Source organism: Odocoileus virginianus, chromosome 24, assembly GCF_023699985.2.
Source record: "Odocoileus virginianus isolate 20LAN1187 ecotype Illinois chromosome 24, Ovbor_1.2, whole genome shotgun sequence".
Taxonomy (NCBI): Eukaryota; Metazoa; Chordata; class Mammalia; order Artiodactyla; family Cervidae; genus Odocoileus; species Odocoileus virginianus.
The window spans coordinates 7,944,018-7,967,683 of NC_069697.1; the positions used below are offsets into that span (position 1 = coordinate 7,944,018).

Sequence of the window (23,666 nt, forward strand, 5' to 3'; positions counted from 1 at the left end):
GTAAACAGTGCTGTGATGAACACTGGGGTACACGTGTCTCTTTCAATTTTGGTTTCCTTGGTATGTATGCCCAGCAGTGGGATTGCTGGATTGTATGGCAGTTCTATTACCAGTTTTTTAAGGAATCTCCACACTGTTCTCCATACTGGCTGTACTAGTTTGCATTCCCACCAACAGTGTAAGAGAGTTCCCTTTTCTCCACACCCTCTCCAGCGTTTATTGCTTGTGGGCTTTTTGATAGCAGCCATCCTGACTGGTGTGAAATGGTACTTTGTTGTGTTTTTGATTTGCATTTCCCTGATAATGAGTGATGTTGAGCATCTTTTCATGTGTTTGTTAGCCATCTGAATGTCTTCTTTGGAGAAATGTCTGTTTAGTTCTTTCGCCCACTTTTTGATTGGGTCGTTTATTTTTCTGAAATTGAGCTGCAGGAGCTGCTTGTATATTTTTGAGATTAATTCTTTGTCAGTTGCTTCATTTGCTATTATTTTCTCCCATTCTGAAGGCTGTCTTTTCACCTTGCATATAGTTCCCTTTATTGTGCAAAAGCTTTTAAGTTTAATTGAGTCCCATTTGTTTATTTTTGCTTTTATTTCCATTACTCTGGGAGGTGGGTCATAGAGGATCTTGCTGTGATTTATGCCAGAGTGTTTTGCCTATGTTTTCCTCTAGGAGTTTTCTGGTCTTCCATTTAGATCTTTAATCCATTTTGACTTTATTTTTGTGTATGGTGTTAGAAAGTGTTCTAGTTTCATTCTTTTACAGGTGGTTGACCAGTTTTCCCAGCACCACTTGTTAAAGAGATTGTCTTTTCTCCATTGTATATTCTTGCCTCCTTTGTCAAAGATAAGGTGTCCATAGGTGCGTGGATTTATCTCTGGGCTTTCTATTTTGTTCCATTAATCTATATTTCTGCCTTTGTACCAGTACCATACTCTCTGTGACTGTAGCTTTGTAATATAGTCTGAAGTCAGGCAGGTTGATTCCTCCAGTTCCATTCTTCTTTCTCAAGATTGCTTTGGCTATTCGAGGTTTTTTGTATTTCCATACAAATTGTGAAATTATCTGTTCCAGTTCTGTGAAAAATACTGTTGGTAGCTTGATAGGGATTGCATTGAATCTATATATTGCTTTGGGTAAGTATACTCATTTTCACTATATTGATTCTTCCAACCCATGAACATGGTATTTTCCATGTTTTTATGTTCCATCTATTTGTGTTATCTTTGATTTCTTTCATTAGTGTTTTATAGTTTTCTGTATATAGGCCTTTTGTTTCTTTAGGTAGATTTATTCCTAAGTATTTTATTCTTTTCATCACAATGGTGAATGGGACTGTTTCCTTAATTTCTCTTTCTGTTTTCTCATTGTTAGTGTATAGGAATGCAAGAGATTTGTGTGTGTTAATTTTATACCCTACAACTTTACTATATTCATTGATTAGCTCTAGTACTTTTCTGGTGGTGTCTTTAGGGTTTTCTATGTAGAGGATCATGTCATCTGCAAACAGTGGGAGTTTTACTTCTTTTCCAATCTGGATTCCTTTTATTTCTTTTTCTTCTCTGATTTGTGTAGCTAAAACTTCCAAAACAACGTTGACTAGTAGTGGTGAGAGTGGGACAACCTTGCCTTGTTCCTGACTTTAGGGGAAATGTTTTCAATTTTTCATCATTGAGGATAGTGTTTGCTGTGGGTTTATCATATATGGCTTTTATTATGTTGAGGTATGTTCCTTCTATGCCTGCTTTTTGGAGAGTTTTTATCATAAATGGGTGTTGAATTTTGTCAAAGGCTTTCTCTGCATATATTGAGATAATCATATGGTTTTTATCCTTAAGTTTGTTAATATGGTGTATCACATTGATTGACTTGCAAATATTGAAGAAAGCTTGCATCCCTGGGATAAAGCCCACTTGGTCATGATGTATGATCTTTTTAATACATATTACTATGTTTTTAATATGATCTAATTAATGTTTTTAATATAAGGATTTTTGTATCTATGTTCATCAGTGATATTTTCCTGTAGTTTTCTTTTTTTTGTGGCATCTTTGTCTAGTTTTGGTGAAACACTGGCTTAGAATGCTCTGATTTTTATAGCTAAGAAAAGACAAGAGTCAGAACTGAGATCCCTCTCAAGCTGGCCGTTCACGAGCTCACGTGTGCTCACATGCTCCTCCTTTAACTACACTGCTAACCTTGTGGGCTCCCCTGATGGCTCTGATGGTCAAGAATCTGCCTCTGATGCGGGAGACCTGGGTTTGATTCCTGGGTCAGTCTCCTTGTCCCTTATGGATTTTACCATTCTTACACCCTAATCCCTACATTTTGATTTATTTTTCCTTTATATGTGTTATTATTTTCGCCTGTGTAACTTGAAGGTTTCTAGTAGAGCTATAGCTTGCCTGTTCTTTATACTTCTAGCCTTGAACATTATGTGATTTGAAGTTGTTGCTATAAAAACCCTTATATTTCAGTTCAATTTTATAATTTTACTCCATTAATTTTAGTGGTGCTTTGCTAGTATTTCTTTTTCTTTCTTTGGCACAAAGCTTTCACACAGTCTTTTGGTTTGAGTTTTGGTGTGTGATTTTTTTTTTGGGGGGGGGTGCTATTCTTTCTCACTGATTTGGTCTTTGATTTCAAAAGTCCTCAGGTGATGTCCAAAAACAAAATCTCTGGTAAACAAGTGAAATAATATTAAGTCATAGCTCCTATTTGATTCTCTATTTCACCTTCTATAATACAGGGTGACTTCTAGTTGATTGAAATCAGCACTCATATTTTATTTTTTTTTCCATTTATTTTTATTAGTTGGAGGCTAGTTACTTTACAACATTGCAGTGGTTTTTGTCATACATTGAAATGAATTAGCCATGGATTTACATGTATTCCCCATCCCGGTCCCCCCTCCCACCTCTCTCTCCACCCGATCCCTAGCACTCATATTTTATTCATGCTATTAGTATACTTGTACCTTGGAAAAAGTGTTAGTTTATCTGTAATATGACATTCAGTGATGACTCTGTAATAGTGTGCCCTCATTCTGAAATATCTTTTTAGTTAGATATTAATTGAGATTCAACTATTGCTATTACCTGTTTTAAGGAAAAGCAGTTGCATATTAATGGCATGAAATAAAGAAAATGTTTGGCTAAATATCAACATTTTCTCCCAACAAAAGCATCATAGTTTATAACCAGGTTGTTTAAATAAACCTGGGGTTCTAAATATCAATGCTCTTGAGCTACACAATGGGGCAAGTTGTTAATCTTCCCTGCATCTGTTGCTTTGCAGTAAGGTAGAGATAGTTTCTAACTGAGAATATCAGAAAGTTGTTGTAATATGGCATTCTGAGATTAAAAGTCACCCCACAGCTTTCAAAGAAGAAGATGGGCACATTCAGGACAAGTACTTTAGATCACTTTTCAGTTTTCTTCCACCATGTCATAATATCAAGTTATTCATATGCTTGGGGAAAAACCTAAAGAGATAAGACTACATACATAATGACTTTATGTCAAAAAAATTATAGTGTCTATAATTACTAAATCTACAATGAAATAGCAACTTGACTCTACATATTGCTGTCAGTAAGCCAACATGCCTGTTTATTATGCAAATGAGAGGATATTTACAGATCGTGTTTCTCAACACCAAACTATTACACTGAATTCTTCCTTTGAGGATCTATGATACAAACTGTGATATATTCACTTGTCCTGTTACTGAACCACTCAAATGGAAATGGCATTGAGTCCAATTGCTGGCTAAATGAAGGTTAAAAAAAAAACTATCAAAAATGATTTTTATCAAAGTCGTATTTTTCACAGTGATCCTTAAATGTGAGAGGAGGGGAAGCGAAAGAAAAGGAACCGACTAAGGAACTGGCTGCAGTTCATGGGCTGCAGAGTCGGACACGACTTGGCGACTAAACAACAACGAAGAAACGCTTGAAGGGTGTGCCACGTAATAGACACGATAGGGCACCTGCCTTTCAAATACGCTTCCCAAGTGTTTGGTTCCCCCCGATTTACTTCTATGATATTCCAAGTGGATCAAGGCGCAGTTGTACAATGTCCCCAAACTCACACATTTTGATTGGTGATGGACATATTAGAACATAGATCATTCAATTTGAATAAAATGTACAAAATTAGAACCTTCCCTAAACCTTTAAAAGCTTTTAAATTAGAACCAATGAAAAAGCCAAATTTTTCTGGTATTTCAGATCAATTCAGTTTGTATTTATCTAGCACTTTAGGATGTAGGACTACGATCTTCACCATAATTCACGGCATGTAGAGGAAGAGTCTGTTCTGAACAGGAGAAAATGTAATGAGTGTCTCTTAGACTAAAAATCAAAAACTAGAGGTCAGATACACACACAGTAAAGGATATGGGCAAGCAGCCTTAGCATAGCATAGTATAAAATAAGCCTATGGAAGATATTTCATTTTTGTTATTGTGGAGATCGTGTTAGAAAGTATTTGTAGTTGCTAGCTTTTGACTCTGAGTGTGCATGCATGTGTGCTCAGCTGTGTCCAACTCTTTGTGATCCCATGGACGATAGCCTGCCAGGCTCCTCTGACCATGGAATTTTCCTGGCAAGAATACTGGAGTGAGTTGCCATTTTGTTCTTGAGCGGATCTTCCCGACCCAGGGATTGAACCTTTGTCTCTTGTGTCTCCTGCTTTGGCAGGTAGATTCTTTACCACTGGTACCACCTAGGACTGTAGGTGGTTACCAAATGCAACACAAAGTGGATCAAACCATAAAGAAAATATATTATCTCTCATTGAAAGAAGTTCCAAGGTATGGTGGTTGTAGGTTTACATGAGCATCATGATTCCTCCCAACTTTCAGCTCCTTTACTAGAGTCTCTCATGACTACAACATGGTTACAAGCAGTTCTACTTGTAACACACACAAATGTAACACACAGTTGCCACACACAAATGTAACACCAACCAATGAAAGATAAATTACTTCCTGTGTATATATTTTTAGGAGTTAGAAAAACTTTCCCAGACATCACCCAGTAAACTTTCAAGTCCCATTAGACTTCCTCTTATACCACAAAGGCCCAAACTGGATTACTTGCCATTGCATTAACCTTCCATTGGGAAGAAGTATGGGATGACCACGACTGACACAGAGACAGTAAGCTTTATCCATGAGCAGGGGATAAGGGGTAGTAGTTACCTGGAAAAAATAAAAAACATGGCTTATCCAAAATAATAAAGAAGGAAGGAATAACTGTTAGGTAAGCAGTTATGGGTTAGGTAAGCAACTAACCCATGATCTTGTTTATTATTATTTGGTAAATTGTGTGTATTGTTCATTCAAGTGTCAGATCCCCAAATTAATTTATTAGCACACTAATAGAAGGTTGAATTCAGGAAGAACAACCCAAATCACTTTTTAAGACTTTGTATCCGATATATTTAGTATATGAACTTAGCCTTCAGGACCAACTACACAGATATTTAAATTCCAGTGAGGTTTTCTACCTGGTGTGTCCTCTTAGTTCAGTCTTTCATAATCATTTCTACTAGAGCATATATCACATTGGATTTAAACCATCTATATGCATCCCTATGCATAGGGGTGCATACAGATGGTGAATGAACTTAAAATATATAGAGCACCCAGGATCATGCCAGACACACTCTAGGTGCATGATTTATTCATTCAACATGTATTTATTTATTAGTGAGGCAAAATTCCACGGGCCCTGGAGCTAACCTGTTGCAATTCAAAGCCTCGTTCCACCACTTACTAGTTATGCAAGTTTTGGTAAATTTTCTTGTCTATAAAAGACATAATATGGCCTGACTCATGGGGTTTAGTTAGTGAGCATTAAGTGAGCTATGTTTCAAGCTCTTAAAAAAATGTCTGCTAATAGTACAGGCTTATTAAGTGTTAGGTATTTTCTTTATTAATATACTGTTTTTAACTGGATACTGCAGCAATTTCCATCATATTTACCACAATCTGAATTGTGGATAGGTGAATTTTAAAGTTTTCCTTCCCTGTGTAACAAAACTATGACAGTTTGCACACTGTTTGATCAAAGAGGGCTTTGAGTCACAAGCTTACATTTTATCTCAAGTGCTGCAGCTCAGAAACAGCAAGAATTCAGAGCAGGGTTTCAGCAAGGTGATGGAGAATGGGAATTCCAAATGATTATTCTGTTTCTGCTATAGAAAACATTTTGAGAGTCAGTTGGCTTGATCCAACTGTTAACCTGTGTCTGTTCCGAAACTGCCAAAAGCAGTTTTATCTTATTGTTTAGAGGAGATGGGATTCCCAGCTGGCTCAGTGGTAAAGAAACTGCCTGCAAGGCAGGAGACAGGGGTTTGTCCCTGAGTCAGGAAGATACCCTGGAGAAGGAAATGGCAACCCACTACAGTGTTTGTAGTGGGTTTTGCCTGAGAAATCCCATGGACAGAGGAGCCTGGTGGGCTACAGTCCATGGGGTCACAAAAGAGTCAGACACAACTTAGTGACTAAATAACAACACAAGAGGTAACTTCAATTAATATTGTACACAAAAACATTGTTAATGAAAATTATGCCAAATTAATCCTTGCAAAATTGCCTTTCCATCTCTAGGCTTTCATGTCTTTTTTTTAATCAAAAAATAAAAAGGGGAGATTTTAACTCTCATTTTTAAACACTACAAAATGCACTTGAAGTCTTTATAATGCATTTGAAATAGCTCTTTTGCTGTCTTTTCTTGATCATGACCCTGTCATTCTTACCAAAATCTTGGGAGGTCTTTTAAAGCTATAAAAGTTCTCCACTATTGAGTGATGCTTTGAAAATAAATTATAGTTTTTGAAACTGCATTAGTAGAGAAATGGGTATACATAGTGGGTTACTAGAAAAAATGTTAAATTTGTGAATTTATTATTAAATGCTTTAGAAACATCTCTGATATTCCAATTTCCAAGATTTCTTTCCCTATTATAGGTGGGAAATTTTCAATCTGTATAAGAATTCTTGATTTTCTGTATCATTACCACAATAATTCAGTACTTGGGTTTTGACTTGGATATGTATTGTTTCCATTCTTTTATTCTCTATATTATAGATCTAAGGGGGGAAATAATGTCACAGTGAATATGGTTTTCATTTGGCTCAGGGATTTGTTTTTATTTTAGCTAGTTCTATAATTTGCGTTGACTATAGTTATTAAATATAATTGTGATTGATCTTCTGGGAATGAGAAACTCAGTTTGTTTAAAATTTTATACAGTTTATTACTTTATAATATATTATTTTTAAACCATACTCATGCTTTCTCTTATTCTTTAGGAACTGTCTATTTCATGTACTCTAAGAAACCATTAATTATAAGATGCAGCAATATTTCATAGCCCAGTAAGAAAAAGTACTACAAACTATGTCAAGAAATGGTTTCATATCACTTGAATTTTTATTTTGTACTTTTTGAATGATCATTGACTTATTTAGACAGATTTTATTTTGTGTCATTTTCATGTATGCAAATAATGAAAATAAAAGCAAAAGAGATTAGTTAATAAGTTACAAAGATTTCTAACTCTGTTCTCAGCTCAGAGTTAATGATACCCATCTTTCTCTTACACACCATTTTCCTTTGTGCCATCAAGAGTGTCCAATAAAGCATTTCTTTAACTATTGTTCCATTAGTGCTTCTAAAATCTTCTAAACTCTTTGACTCTCATTCTGCTAGTTTTGAGTGTATGAGCTTACAATAGAAAGCTTCAGACCACTGCCAGGATTCAGATCTCTTCCTCAAATGTCCCTTAAATGATTTGTTACTGGAACATCAATGGAAGTAGGAAGACAGTTGGGTGTGCACAGGCCTGGCTGACAGTGATAGTAAGATGCCATCGATTATAAGGCAAATAAATCCTCATTTCACAGATGTAAAAACGTGGTGAAAAATGTATTGTGGAAAAAAAATGTATTCACAGTTGAATGTTTTAATCACTGCATGACCAATGAGTCTCCATGGCACTTTGATAAACCTGCACAGTAGGGGCCCCATATCTCAACCTCGTCAGGTTTGTCACTCCTCCACACACCTCCAGTTATGCATGTAGAGCAGATTGAGTAAAGAATTCAGCACCTCCGGCTATAAATTCAGGTATTCCAGAAACAACTAAGCCTAGTGAACCCACATAGCAGATTTTACTTCTCATTATGCTTTCTTGATTAATAAGGTACAGATACTCAAATTACTATCAATATTAGTTTTTGTAAGATACTATGTAGTAAAACTCAGAAAGAGCTAAAAAACCAAGCCAAAGCAAGCAGGACGGCCAGAGGGAGGGAATGCACGGTGGTCACAGATGTGAACCCTGTGATCAGCTGCATTTGGAACTCTGACTCTCTTACTTATTAATTCTGTGATGGTGCACATGCTTCTTCTCTTCTCTATGCTTCACTTTCTTTAGGGTATCTCATAGCTTCAATTCCTAAAGAGACTCTTACTGGCCTCACTCAGCTTTTCATGCTAAAGAGTGTCATTGGCCTCAGGCCAGCATCTAAGTGAGGTGCTCTTGAATTAGGTATTCATTCTTCCTTAAACTTGCTGCATCTGTGGGATGATAGTGTAATCTACATAGATCCTTTTCCACCATTAGAGTCTGTGAGCACGAAGTTCCAGTGGAAAGGAGCTACAGATGGGCAAGCCCTGGGATTCACATATTAAGGACGTCTCACTATCCAGTGTTCTTGCCTGGAGAATCCCAGGGACAGAGGAGCCTGGTGGGCTGCCATCTATGGGGTCGCAGAGGGTCGGACACGACTGAAGCGACTTAGCAGCAAGAGCAGCAGTATTCATAACTGACATCTGTGGGATTGAGGAGGAATGTTGACTCTTTTTACAGAGTAAAGCTAAGCAGGCCCATTTGTATGCAATTTGCAGACATCTATGAGAGATACTGGCTGAGAACCATACTCTTGAGCAGGATTCTTCCTACACCTCTTAGGAGACTTTTGTGATGAAACAAATAGGTAAAATCTGGACATACCTGGATATATTTTGAATCAATATTTTGAAGTAGATGGCCTGGGAGCCTGTATGTTTTATGGTTTCATGAAGATAGGCTGCATGCTATGCTTTCATTTGCTCTAAGTTCTGATAAACAACCTTTCCTCTCTTGCCATTTTATTGCCTTTGTCGCCAGAAGTCACCTTTCTCCTGCCACGACAGGGACCATACAGTCTCTAGCTGTCCTCTTACTTCCTGCAAGGGAAAGTATACAAGAGAGAGATGGTACCCCTGAAGCCTTGCATTCAAACATTTGCACACTTGTAGAGGGCTTTGATCATGCTGTGAGAGTTCACTTACTGCCTAAGGATCCTTGGGTTGGGAATGAATTTAAATGAAGCTTTTGACAGTGGTTTTTTTTTTTTTTTTCCCCAAAAAATCTTTCAGAGTGGGTATCATAAGTTGGATTCCCTGGAAACCTGCTCTGAGTCAGAGGATGGAGGATGCTTTCCATGTTAAGAGAGTGGTGGAAGCAGGCTTAGGCAAGGAGGGTTGCTGAAACTGATGCAGTTACCACAGCCTTTAGCTGGTCCCAGAGGGTGCTTCAGAGATGAACCAAACTAAGACAGGGGGACCAGCATCCCAGGCACTGGGTGTGGGCTGTCCCTGGGGAAGTGGGTTTAAGCCTGGGCAAAGCAGTTCCCTTTAGCCAAAGGCATTTCTTTAGGAGAGATTCTGCCGCTGTGAGTTGTCAGCAAGAGCCCTCCTTGAAGCTGAAGACCTCATTCTGAAGTCGGGGGAGGGACGCACAGGGCATCTTCCTAGGATTTTCACCTATACTTAGAGGAGGTCAAAGGAAATTCTGATGGAATAAAATCACTACATGTTGCCCTCCACGTCAAAAATACATACTAATTCATTCTGTGATATCTCCTGGATTCTGTAATAATTTCTGCAAGAATTACTTTCAGTTTGGAGCATTTCTACATTCAAAGTCTTTTCTTAGTAATAATGTATTTTTCAATATTTTTTGACCTTCTTCTCCCATTTGCTCTTTAATTTTGCATGCTATTATGATAAAGTGCAGTACTTAAATACAGGTGGAAATAGTTCTTTCAACAAAAAATCATTATGTTGATGCAGGTTGGTAGACTAAATCACTGTATAAGCCAAGAAATCCATATGAATTTGTAGACCCAGAGATAGACATAATTAAAGTCCTACTAAGTAAAATAAATATAAGGAACAGAGGGAAGTTGTCATGGCAACCAAAAATTCTGATTTTCCTCATTTTATACCACAAATGTATTAGCCTTCATGATACCCTTAAAATTTTTTCTACATTCTACTTTACCCAGTCACCATTTTGTATATTATATTTGCTAAACACGTAGCTGAATCCTTCTTTCTAGCAGTTTAGCTTTTTATATTACATTGTAAAGCAGTTTTTTGAAAATCTGGTGTTAGGAATTAAATCTCTTTTTGCAAAGTACATTTTCATTAAGAGCAAAACAGTTTTAAAGCTTTTCTCCCTATGCATAATCTAAAACAATTTAGGCTTATAATATGTTGACAATGCAAACATACATTTAAAAAAAGTGAATATACTACCACAATGTTGACATTTTTAAGTATATCTTTCCAGTCTTTACAAAATAATCATATTCAGAGAAGTTGGAAATGCTTTATATAATGTTTAGTCATTTTCATTTTCATCTAATACTGTAATATATTTACAGATTTGTAAATATTTACCTTTAATTTTAATAACATTATTTTGTGGATTATCGTAATTTTAATCTGTTAGGTAATTTCTGGTCTTAAAATACTACAAATGAGTTACTATAAACATCTTTATATTAATTCTTTATTGTGAATTTCTAGAAAAAAAATGAGTGCTTATATAGACTCTGTTCTGTTACTTTGGCCTCTATAAAGTATTTTTCTAAACTATGGTCTTTTACCCATTGTCAAGTTTTTTGTATACTCACCTTCACATCCATATTTATCCCCATTTACAAAGACTATGTATTAACTTTCAGTTCTTTGACTATTTGTGAAATTAAGCACTGTTTTTTTTTTTTCAGGGGCAATATTTATATACTTTAGAATTGCTTGTTTGTCACCTTCAGCTTTCTTCTGGGGGAGAATTTATTTTTCTATTCAATAATATTTCTCTTGGCACACTCCAAGATGTTAAATTCCACTTTAAACAAACTCAGTAACTATGCCTCTAAAATTAATCAATCTCTTTTCTATTAGTAAAGTGACCTGTGTTTTCTGTTCACTGGTAAACTTGCGAATAGAAATGCAAATTTTTTTTCAATTCAAAAGAAAATCATAAAATACCTTTCCAGTACTAATTTAATTGCTTAATAACACTTAAATGTTATTATTGAAGAAGATTAATGGAAGGAACCTTGGATCAGGCTAAATCTGTGTAGAACAAGTCACTTAATCTCTTCACAATCCTTTTTTTCCCCTATAAAATAAGACCAAGCTACTTTTCAGAGTTGCAGGGAGAGCTTGAGAACACTACACTTAAAAATCAATGCCAGCATCTTGACACATAGTAAATTCTTAATAAATGGCATCTTTAGTTTTTATTAGCCTCGTTTAGTATTATTGTATCTTAACAGGTACCTTACCATAGTGATTTTCCAAACAGTTATGAAACAAATAGTGGTTTGTGAAGCTAATAAGAATAATTAAAATTTACTAAAATAGAACAGAATAGAATGGAATATATCAGAATATTTCACACATAGCAAGGACAAGTTTCCCAATGTGATATGTGTTCCAGATATAACATATAGTGGGAGAGTGTAAATACTGAAGTACAATATACAACGTACTACTTACTAAGGGTTATGATCCAAAACTCTTTCAAAAAACAACTTTACTAGATTTTATCTCATAGTATACATATCCCTTATACTAGTGGCTAGGACACCTAGGTACAAATCTCAACTCCACGAGTTACTACCATCTAGGAACCAATTGGTCTTAGTCTCCTCACCTGTAAAATGGGTGCTAATTACACTTACCTCATGGGAGTAGTGTGGGAACTCTGATTTCCTATATCTAAGCCACTTATCAAATCCTCAGTAATTGTTGGCTTTTTTGTTTTACCAAGAGTTGAGTAGAACATAAATTTTTTTTTCTAAATAAACAATCAAGGCCACATGCACTAAAGTATATAAGAGAATATATAATCATCACATTAGTCAGGACTGAATAATTGGCTAGTTTTTACATCAGCAAAATGATGCTTCTTCATAAGCATCCTATTTCCATAAATATGCATTTTCAAGAGCAACATAACTATTCTTAGTTTTGTTCTTTACAGACAATATCTCTCAGAATATAAAAGAATAAAAATAAATTCAGCAATTAATCTTTGTTAGTATATTAGATCCTTAACTGCCCATTGTATCTTTATAACTTGCAAAATACTTTTTTAATTTCACATGGTATACATTAAGTACAAAGAAGCATTGCCTGTATATTTCTTACATAATCTTTTCTTGATTTTTTTTTTTAAATCAGGAAAAGTTGGGATAATATCTTTGGTTAGTAAGTTACAAGTTTATAGATATTACCTTTTTTAATGAAACACCTTCCAGGTAGGTATACCTTATGTCTGAAAAGGATCTTTTTTGCAAATTACAGGAACATTCATTTACTTCCTTAGCAACAACACCAAAAACTACTGAATAAACTTCAAGGTCATTTTCTACACGTTGACTCTCTTTAACATGCGTTATTTTTCCTATAGCCTTTTGGACCACTCAACTTACATATAGAAATGTTTTACATTCCAGGATAAACTGGGGAAATATGAAAATATCTAGCAATCCAAGAGAAAGGACCCAAACATCTGTGTGCACAGAACCTGTAAACAAGTGTGTAGCCAGTTAGAGGGAACAGCTGAACATCAGGCTCATCCCAAGAATTACATTCCACTTTCAGAACATGACAGAAATTGAGCTGAAACAGATAATATACCTTTAATTTAATGATGACACTGTTGTACTTTGTTATCTTATTTAGCACAATCATTCCCTTTAAATCCCACAATAAACCATAACTCCTCAAATATCCTCAGCTATCCTATGGAGACAAGTAATGATGCATCTCACATCTGGTGATTCTCCTAGTAGAGGATCAAATCCCTGTTTTAATATATACAAATATTTCATGCATATGTTCACATTTATGTTGTATATAATTGAAGTCTTGCTGAGTCACATGAAATGTGAGAGCTAAGGTATCATTAGTATCAATAGTTTCATCTAAGTTGTGCCAACAGTGAAAACAGTACTCTAAATTTTTGCAGGGAGACAAGAGCCAAAGCTAAGCAGAATCAGAAAATCAGGGAAAGCTTCTGAAAAGTGACCTTGAATCAGAAAAAATAAAATTTTTCCACAATCTGGAAAAAAATCTGAGCTGCCAAAAACTCTTAGGGAATGGAGAGAGGGATAGATCAATCAACTTATTGATCAATTAATCAACAGAAGAAACAAATTTATATGCCAGGCATTGTGCTTAGTTCTTTGCATAAATTAAAACCTTACATACTTATTCTCCTTTTACAAATGAAGAAACTCAAGAACAGAGAAGCCCTGAACCCCTGTCTGTCTGATTCTACCCCCTTAGGATTTTATTAGTAGCTACTAGTGAAAAATTCAGAGCTTTGAAAAGAGAATAATTATAAAATTTGATTATTTGCATATATGTATCAAGCTCAGTTGGTAAAGAATCTGCCTGCAATGCAGGAGACCCTGGTTCGACTCCTGGGTCGGGAAGATCCACTGCAGAAGGGATAGGTTACCCACTCCAGTATTCTTGGGCTTCCCTTGTGGCTCAGCTGGTAAAGAATCTGTCAGTAATGCAGGAGACCTGGGTTCAATTCCTGGGTTGGGAAGATCCCCTGGAGAAAGGAAAGGCTACCCACTTCAGTATTCTGACCTGGAGGATTCCATGGGCTGTGTAGTCCCTGGAGTCACAAAGAGTCAGACATGACTAAGCGACCTTCACTCTCTTGTATCAGGCTCATCCATTATTTTCTTTCCAAAGATCCAAAATCTCTGGGTTTTGATTAAGATATTAATAAATCCCATACATTTGAGATTATTCTACTTTCAATTATATTTTCACTAAATATGAAAGTAGGCATGATTAATTCACAGAGGGTTTGAATTCTATAAAAATCCTTTATCTGTTTTCTCTTTTTATCCATTTCTTTGCAGCTCAAAAGGGCTTTCTGGGTCCATCAGCTTCCCTGCTGAGACCGTGAAGTTAGACCCAGGCCTATTTGTATCTATCTATTCCTGTCCCAAACCATGTACACTATCACCAACACAGCCTGAAATCTTACATCATACAGTAAAAGTGTTAAAGTCCAGAATATGCTTAGCTTGGAGAATATTACCCTGTTACCTTCCTTACATTTATATGAGCACTTTTCAAGTACTAAGAGAAATCTAGGCAGGGCAGGTTTCAATTCTTCATATTTCAAAAGATGTATCAATTAAGAAGTTTAATGCTTTGTCAAACTTCATTTAGCTAGTGAAGAAAACTGTAACTGTTTTCTGCATTCAAGCCTAAGAATGTTTCATTGGCTACATTTTCTTGGGCTCTGAAATCACTGTGGGTGGTGACTGCAGCCATGAAATGAAAAGATGCTTGCTGCTTGGAAGGAAAGCTATAACAAACCTAGATAGCATATTAAAAAGCAGAGACATCATATTGCTGACAAAGGTCCATGTAGTCAAAGCTATGATTTTTCCAGTAGTTGTGTATGGATGTGAGAGACCATAATGAAGTCTGAGCACTGAAGAATTGATGCCTTTGAACTGTGGTGTTGGAGAAGACCCTTGGACAGCAAGGAGATCAAACCAATCAATCCTAAAGGAAATCAACCCTGAATATTCATTGGAAGGACTGCTATTGAAGCTGAAGTTCCAATACTTTGGCACCTGGTATGAATAGCCAACTCATTGGAAAAGACCTTGATGCTGGGAAAGATTGAGGGGAGGAGGAGAAGGGTGTGACAGAGGATAAGATGGTTGAATGGCTTCATTGACTCAATGAACATGTGTTTGAGCAAACTCTGAGAGCCTGGCATGCTGCAGTCAATGGGGTCACAAAGAGTTGGACAAGACTGAGTGACTAAACAATAAACCTTAAGGATTAATTCTTTAATATTTTGGAGGCAAACAAATAATCGAATAAATTTAATAAAATAGTTCAATAATATAATCAAGCTAAATAAACTAAAATAATTAGACAAGTCATGTTTTATCATCAATGCTTTGATATATATAGTTAATCATGTCACATTTACAGTGTTTTCAGAAATTTACCCAGCAAGACAGGTGAATTATTGGTCACAGTATTATCTATGGTAAATGTCAAAAAAAAAAAAAAAAAAAAACTGGGAGGAAAGCATACTATCAATAAATGAGATTCAAAAATTAATTTCTGTATAACATTCAGAAATCCTGGAGTATCAATATTACAATAGTATTCTTTACAAACATTTTAAAATTGACTAACATTTTGCATGTATGCTATCATTTATCAGCAGTTTTAATATAAATATTTCATCTCATCATTCCTTGTAAAAAACACAAAATGTTTAGAGTACAGAGCATGTATGTTGTCAATAACTGTTTCATGTGCATTTCAATAGGACATGGGTTAAAGAGTTAAATCTACACAGCAAATAATCGCCTGTATAAGTAACTAAGAGATTTGACAGTTTCATTCTATGGTCAGGAGAGAATGCTTTCAATAACTACGTATGGCCTTAACTTCTGGGGAAGAGCCTTCTCTGTGGTTCCATAAATATTTCATGAGCCAACACAAAGTAATATGCTAACGACATGCTATTTACCCAGTGAGCAGGTGTGCCCCCTCCTGTCTTTTCATCTCCAGAATAGCTCTCACCCGGGGCAGGTAAGCCATTCTGAATTGTGCTTTTTTTGCTTCCCTCCCCTCCCAGATTCAGCTGAACCTACGATGGTGAGCGAGAGTCATCACGAGGCGCTGGCAGCCCCGCCAGTCACCACTGTGGCGACTGTCCTGCCACATAATGCCACCGAGCCAGCCAGTCCCGGGGAAGGAAAGGAGGATGCCTTCTCCAAGCTGAAGGAGAAGTTTATGAATGAGTTGCATAAAATTCCATGTGAGTATTACATATTGTTACTCATGTAAAAATATATGGTTGAGAATCAATTTACCCATTAGAAGCAAAAAGCAGAATTCCTCTTAACATAAGCATACTTTTAATTTTTTTTTTTTTTTTTTGGAATGGTAGTATCTTTTGTTGGAATGGTAGTATTTGAAAAATAAAATGGTATATTCTTGGAAAGGGAGTACTCTAAAGTATTAAAATATACTTAATAAATGAAAATCCAATTTATAAAGAAAACTATCTTGTATTTAATGTAGGTGGGTTCTTTTTATCTTCTTCAATGTCTCTCTCTCTCTCTCTCTCTCTCTCTCTCTCTCTCTCCAGAGAATATTAATGTTTATGGGTTATGCTGTCTGTATTTTTTAACTTTATTTATGAAATTATTCCATTTTAAAGATTATTCTTAAACAGTAGCAAAAACATACATTTCCATTATTACAAGTTTGGTTTTCTTTCACTCATTAATTAATACTTCAAAAATGTTTGCACAATTTTTAACATTTTCTTTGTGGTCATCTGGAAAGAAACCATAAACTGGACCTAAGTTTGAGTGTATATTGCACTAAGTCCAATCAATGGCATTTAATTTAAATCTTAAATTACAGGTTGGTATTTTCTATTCAAATGTAAACATTTACTATACACTAGACACTTATCTACCCCACTCCAGTACTCTTGCCTGGAAAATCCCATGGACGGAGGAGCCTGGTGGGCTGCGGTCCATGGGGTCACTAAGAGTCAGACACGACTGAGCGACTTCACTTTCACTTTTCACTTTCATGCATTGGAGAAGGAAATGGCAACCCACTCCAGTGTTCCTGCCTGGAGAATCCCAGGGACGGGGGAGCCTGGTGGGCTGCCGTCTGTGGGGTCGCACAGAGTCGGACACGACTGAAGCGACTTAGCAGCAGCAGCAGACACTTCTCTGGGCTTCCCTGGTGGCCCAGACAGTAAAGACTGCACCTGCAACGCAGGAGACCTGGGTTTGATCCCTGAGTCAGGAAGATCCCCTGGAGAAGGGAATGGCAACCCACTCCAGTGTTCTTGCCTGGGAAATCCCAAGGACAGAGGAGCCTGGCGGGCTACAGTCCACGGGGTGGCAAAGAGTCAGACGTGACTGAGTGACTAAACACACAGACACTTATCTAGTATCTAATGGGAAAGTAGATTTTGGCCCTCACAAAAGAAATAGTCAGTAAGTAGGCAAATGTATACGGCCCATTGTGGAGTGATAAATAATATATGGAAAACAGCAGAGTAAAGCGGGAAAGGCAAAGCGGTAGAGGGTAAAAGGTTATTATTTGCTGGGATGATCTGAGCTGCTTCCCTTTGTAAGGAAACCCAGAGGAGAAAGTCCTCAAACCTGTGAAATACAAGGCCCCTAAGGCAAGAATCCACTGGAACAGCAAGGAACTCTGTGCCTTTGGTGGAATAAAGCAAAGTAGAGAAAGGCAGAAGGCAAACCTCAGGCTCCAAGACGTGGCGCTGTGTGAACTGTTCTCAGGAAACTGGATTTTACTCTGAGTGAAATAAAATGCCTTTGGGACATTTCGAGCAGAGGTATCCCATGATCTGACGTAAGCTTTTCTTAAAAATCAGGCAGCCTGGATGGGAAGGGAGTTTGAAGGAGAACGGATACGTGTATATGTATAGCTGAGTCCCTTTGCTGTCTGCCTGAAACTATTAAAATCACAAATTGTTAATCAGCTATACACCAATATAAAATAGAAAGTTTAAAAATAAATAAAAATTTAAAATTCACTCTTGCTATTATGTTGAAAATATGCTTAGAGGGACAAGGAGAGAAAAATAAAGCAGTTTGTTGCAATAATCTAGATGAGCGATTTACAAAATTCGTAAGAGAAAGAGGCCACTGAATTAAACTGCAAGGAATCTTATCCTCCCTGGAACTAACAACTTGTTGATCTATTTGCCCACTTTTAATGAATTCAAATTCATCTGAGAGATACTCTTAGCACAGTTGTCAGTAATTTCCATTCTCAGCATGAAGACTTGTAACCTAGGGAAGGTGGAGACGGTCCAGTAAAGCAAGCCCTAAAGGGGAAGCGCAGGCTCTCAGGTTCTCATTCTTTCTCTGCTGCTGAGCTAATGGACTGATTCAGCTAACTTTTGATATGACTTTGAAGTCATAACTACAGGGCAAAAACTAAGTGCATCTATCATGAGGGCAAACACTCACTTGGCTATTTTATCAAAATGCTGGCTTTAAAAGAAATGTCTTAGAGGGAAGCAGAGAAAGCAATGACTAACACCAAATCCAATGTATATTCTGCCTTGCCTTCAGCATCATTTCCTTCTCTGGAGGAGTAAACAATATGAGAGGCAATGGCAGCGTTGACAACAGTGGGATTTCATGTTCCCCAATAAATACCTATTCTTTCACTTTCTTTAGGCTTTCACCCAATGTCATCACCTTAATGAGGACTTCTCCAACCATGCTATTCAAAATTATAATCCATTCACCCCATCCCAACTTCATCAGCATTTCCTGTCCTCTCCCCCTGGCTTTATTTCTCACTGTATTACTTAGCACCATCTGAAACGCTATGTATTTTATTATTGGTTTTTAAATTGTTCTGGCTCTCTTCAAAATTGTGTAACCTCTATGAAGGGAAAAATCTGGGTCTGTTCTATGCATAGTTTCACCCCTGGTGATCCTTAATATATATAGGGCACTCAGTTTCTATTTGTCAAGTGAATGAATCAATCAATCATTGTTCAGGCTTATATCCTGAACCTCCATTCTTAGATTTTGAGGCCTTAAAACATTGAAAATTTAAAGCATATGAAAAAATTCTAAGGTGAAAAACAAGGTCCTCCTGTATGGCACAGGGAACTATATTCAATACCCTGTTATAAACCATAATGGAAAGGAATATGAAAAAGAATGTAAAAATATGTATTACTGAATCCCTTTGTTGTACTGTAGAAATAAACACATTATAAATCAAGTATAATAAATTTTCAAAATTTGATTTCTAACATCAAGGAAAGCATCATTTCAATGCTTGACTGTGTCATTCACATTGAAAAAACAAGTTGTTTCCATATTTATAGTGATAGGTTTATCTTTTAGCCTTTTCCACTTAGCACCATCTATACTTTATATTTTCCTCCTTGTTCATCAACAGGAAAAGAATCAACAGGGAAAATATCTGTGCAACTCTCCCTTTTTCTTTCTCTTGGCTATCTTATCTCATTCCTTCTTCCCAAGCCACTATCCCATTCCTGTATTTCTTTCTTAGGCACTGGAAATCAGGTAATCAGTCTTCCTCTGTGGAGATTTACTTTTACCAGCAACTTCACTTTCACTTTTCACTTTCATGCATTAGAGAAGGAAATGGCAACCCACTCCAGTGCTCTTGCCTGGAGAATCCCAGGGAGAGGGGAGCCTGATGGGCTGCCGTCTATGGGGTCGCACAGAGTCGGACATGACTAAAGCAACTTAGCAGCAGCAGCAGCAACCTAAAATAAAATAGTAGAAGGTCAGAGAATCTAGGTAACATCTCTAGAAATATGATGCTGCTAGCTCTCGCCTTGATTTTTTTTAATGGGGAAAAAACAACTGAAATACCTAAAATTTTAAATGGTTTGGCAAATAACTTTAGAAAAACTAAATCATGAATACAGCCACACAGCTTTATGATAAAAATGCAACTGCATATTTTACACTTTCATTTTAATCCATCACAATTTTTACTGCCTGTGTAATTGAAATTTCTAATGGGATTTATACACAGGGAGCAACACTCCACAGAAATGAAACACATTCCCTAAATCAAATTCCTTTAGGAGCGTATGTTACATAAAGGTTATCACTTTTGACTTGGCATAATATGGTGTGATGCTAATGACAGGTAACAAATTAGAATATTAATTGATTTCTGTCTCTGAACTAAATCTTGGCTATCTGGCAGATGTGTTTTTTTGCAAAATTGATAGCAAACAGCTTTAGTCTGTCACTTGAAATTCCCACTTGAGAGAAGAGAGGTGTCACAATGGCAAGGAGTGTGCATATCATTAGCTGGGTAATCTGCAGAGTCCAGCACGGAGCATATTCAAACCAAAATGCTTGATGATATCATTCATAATACCATGGGGTTTCAAATTAAAAAAGGAAAAGGAAATGGGAAATTCTGAGCATTTTTATCTTTCCATTCATTCTGCACACTGTTATCTAAATGAAGCAGACAAGGTTTTGCAGAATGCTTCTTTATTTTGCAACTTTGATTTTAATATGACTAGGGCCATGGTTGGTTTGTAAAGCATGAACTCATGTCATCCAAATAGCTGTGATTAAGGTTTTGATATTCATGAGCTTCTTGAAGTCAAGTGCACCTTTCCTGAAGTATAGCAGAAAACCAAATAGCCAAAACTTGATTCTGAGTCTAGAATAAGAGCAAGTGGGCTGGGAGTAGTTATGTAATTCATGTAGAAATACCATTGGGTAGACAGTTTAATACAGGATTTAGAAACACAAGCTCTGGTTACAGACTGCATGGGTTCAGCTCTTAGCTCTGTCATATTCTATGTGACCTGGAGAATGTGACTTCAACTTTCTGTGCTTCAGTTTCTTCTGGCATAAAATGGGGATTAAAAATAATATCTCCATATAGAGTTGTTGGATAGAGGCATCAATGCATATGAAGTGCTTAGCGGAGTGTCTGGCACAGGGTAAGCATCCTATAAGTGTTAGCTATTATTAGAGTCAAACTGTCATTTTTAACAAGTCTGTTTCTCTTTTGGAAAAGCCCTCCATTCAGGTCAGACAGACACCCAAATTGAGAAAACTTCAGAAACTCTGCAGCCAGATATTCAAGCATTACATTCTTCAAACCCATTCCAAGGATGCCTGTTCTAGGAAAGACAAATTCCCTCTTGGTGTTTCCTCTTCACATCATCTCTAATTTTCTTTTCTTTTGTCATTTCATTTTCTGACTCCCTCGTTCCTTTTAGCCTACAGGTATGCTCAAAGTTCACATATTTGCAAGTGAAATTCCACACATTGTATGTGCTTCAGAAATAGTTTTCTTACACACACTAAGCTTTTCTTCTTCCTTCACCTCCTCTGTCACCCACCATTCTCACTTCCTCCTTCGTGTCTACTTCAAACTGAGTGGAAAACACAACCTTGACCCTGGCATCTATTTCTTCAACTCCCACTAACAACTCAGCTCCTTCCGTTCTGATTTCCATGCATCAAGTACATGTAAAATGGTCACCAGGTACTTCTTTTTGCACAGTTATGAGGGTGACTTTCAACCTTCATTTCGTCACATATTTCTGCATCATCATTATGATCAGCAGTCATGATCTGAAAAATCTTGATTTCCCAAGAGTCTAATCTCATTTCCTCATCTTCCTTCCTTCCCTCCTTATTCTCTTTCATTGACTGGCCCTCCCTTTCATTGTCTTTCCTTCCCTTTAGTGGTAGAGGTCACAGTTTACAGGGTTCCATTTTTAATCCTCTTCCAGTCTTATCTACATGCTCCCCTTGGGCCATCTCATTCCCTAGCTATTCAGGTAAGAAATCTCACTATTATCCTTGTCTCCCTGACCTATTGCAACTCCAGTTCCATACCTGCACTCATTTAAGTCCTGTTAAATCTCCTTTAAAAAACTGCTTAAAATCAGTCAGCAATTTGCTTTTCTCTCTTCATGTATTCCCTTTCCCCATTAACCCTGACACATTTTTTAATTACTCAAGAACCTCTTCAAATGTTACCATTTGGACAAGAAGTTCTCTCATTTCCAAAAGAGAATTGAGTCATCCTGCAAGCTTTCAAAGCTCTTCATCTAAAATGCTCAGAGGCAGGTACAATTTCTTACACACATTCGTATCCCCCAAACTCTGAAAGTATCTGGCACCATGCTAGAAACAACAGTATAGGTATTACAATATTACAAGACTGTGATTCTCATGCCATTCACGAGAACCTATGATCCAAAAAGCAATCGTTTTCAAACCTTTTTAGCCAAGGATCCCTTTGTTCAAATAAAATATTGTACAGAAACCTATGGACAGCAAGGCAGAGCTGCCTTGGTGAGTTAAAGAGATCTTCCTCGCTCACCCTCCCAAGATACACCAACAATTACAAAGACACCTGACTGTATGGAGCACAATTTGAAGACAGTGGCCTGAACAAACAGTGAGTATATCAATGCTATCCCTCACAGCAGTAACCAGTGAAACTCAACAACCAGTGGTGGTGAAATTGGTTAAATATGACACAAGCTGAGGAAAAATGCAGTCCAGCACTTTTTTCCCTCATGGGGCTGCAGAGTGAACATAATGTTATTGCCATCTATTAGTGTCAAGAATACAGTGTTAATTCAAGAAGAGACTTTCAAGAAACATAAGAGGAGAACCCTTAGTAGCATGGGAAGAACAGTAATTATTATAGCGATTGCCGGTGTTCACTGAGCACTTTGCAGGGACGCGTGGGCTGTGCATTCTGTGAAATCGACCTCCATTCTGCCCTATGAAATCTCTGCTAGGAGAGAATAATCATTATCCCTCTTTTATGGATACGAAATCTGAAGCCTAGTAAGGTTGTAGATCAGGCTGTGTCAGGAAAAAGCTCTGCACTTTTGTGATTATGCCTTCACAGAACATCACAGACTGCAAATCACCTCCACTGTTATTCATCTCAAATGACTAGAAACTCTTAGGACTCTATGTGCCTATTCACAGACGCTGGTTGATATCTGATGTTCATCTCTGTTATTCATCTTAATGACTAAATAACTGGAAGACAAGTTTAATACTAATTGAGTTTCTCCTTGGAGAAGGAAATGGCGACCCACCCCAGTATTCTCACCTGGAGAATCTCATAGACGGAGGAGCCTGGCGGGCTACAGTCCATGGGGTCACAAAGAGTCAGACACGACTGAGTGACTAACACTAACACTTGGCTTTAAAGACAAGTGTTTATTCACTTTATATTTCTGCATTTCTTTTATTGGACCCCCTCTGATAGACTGTCCTGTGAATAATCTATTACTATCTAAGTACTAAGACTTAGAGTCTGTTGCATTGTAGAAATTAATTTCTCAGCTATCATTCACTGACTCGACGGCAGGTCTCATCTGTTGACTCAGTTCTCACACTTGAGAAAAGTACTGGCTAAGATGTTAAATGACATTATTTCTCGTTAGCCTCTATAGAATTGAAATATCTATGAGAAAAAAGTCACAGTGCAGATGGGTGTTATTTTCAGTGCTTTGCAATATTGAGCGACTCCATCAGTGCATGCTGAAGGAATCTATGTGGGACAAGGACACGAGGAGATAAGGGTGGTATTTCATCACCGCACAGTGTAGTGATTCATGCTTTCATGCTTGCTATGCACAACAAACATTTTGATTGAGTTATATCATTTCTCAAGTTTAATTCTGATTCAACACACATGAGGTGAATATGTGTATATGTTTATATAGTGTGAATACGGTGTG

The 23,666-nt window shown here is 37.0% G+C and overlaps 1 protein-coding gene across 2 annotated transcripts in view; it reads left to right on the top strand.

The window, feature by feature from the left end:
* The window catches only part of SYT1 (synaptotagmin 1), a 582,867-nt gene that overhangs the window by 343,539 nt on the left and 215,662 nt on the right, over positions 1-23,666 (top strand). For both annotated transcript variants that reach the window (XM_070454249.1, XM_070454248.1), the window contains one exon: positions 15,999-16,181. In XM_070454249.1, coding sequence (XP_070310350.1) covers positions 16,016-16,181 — 166 coding nt within the window. In that variant the 5' untranslated portion in view covers positions 15,999-16,015. Of the gene's footprint in view, positions 1-15,998; positions 16,182-23,666 lie in introns of those variants that run through there.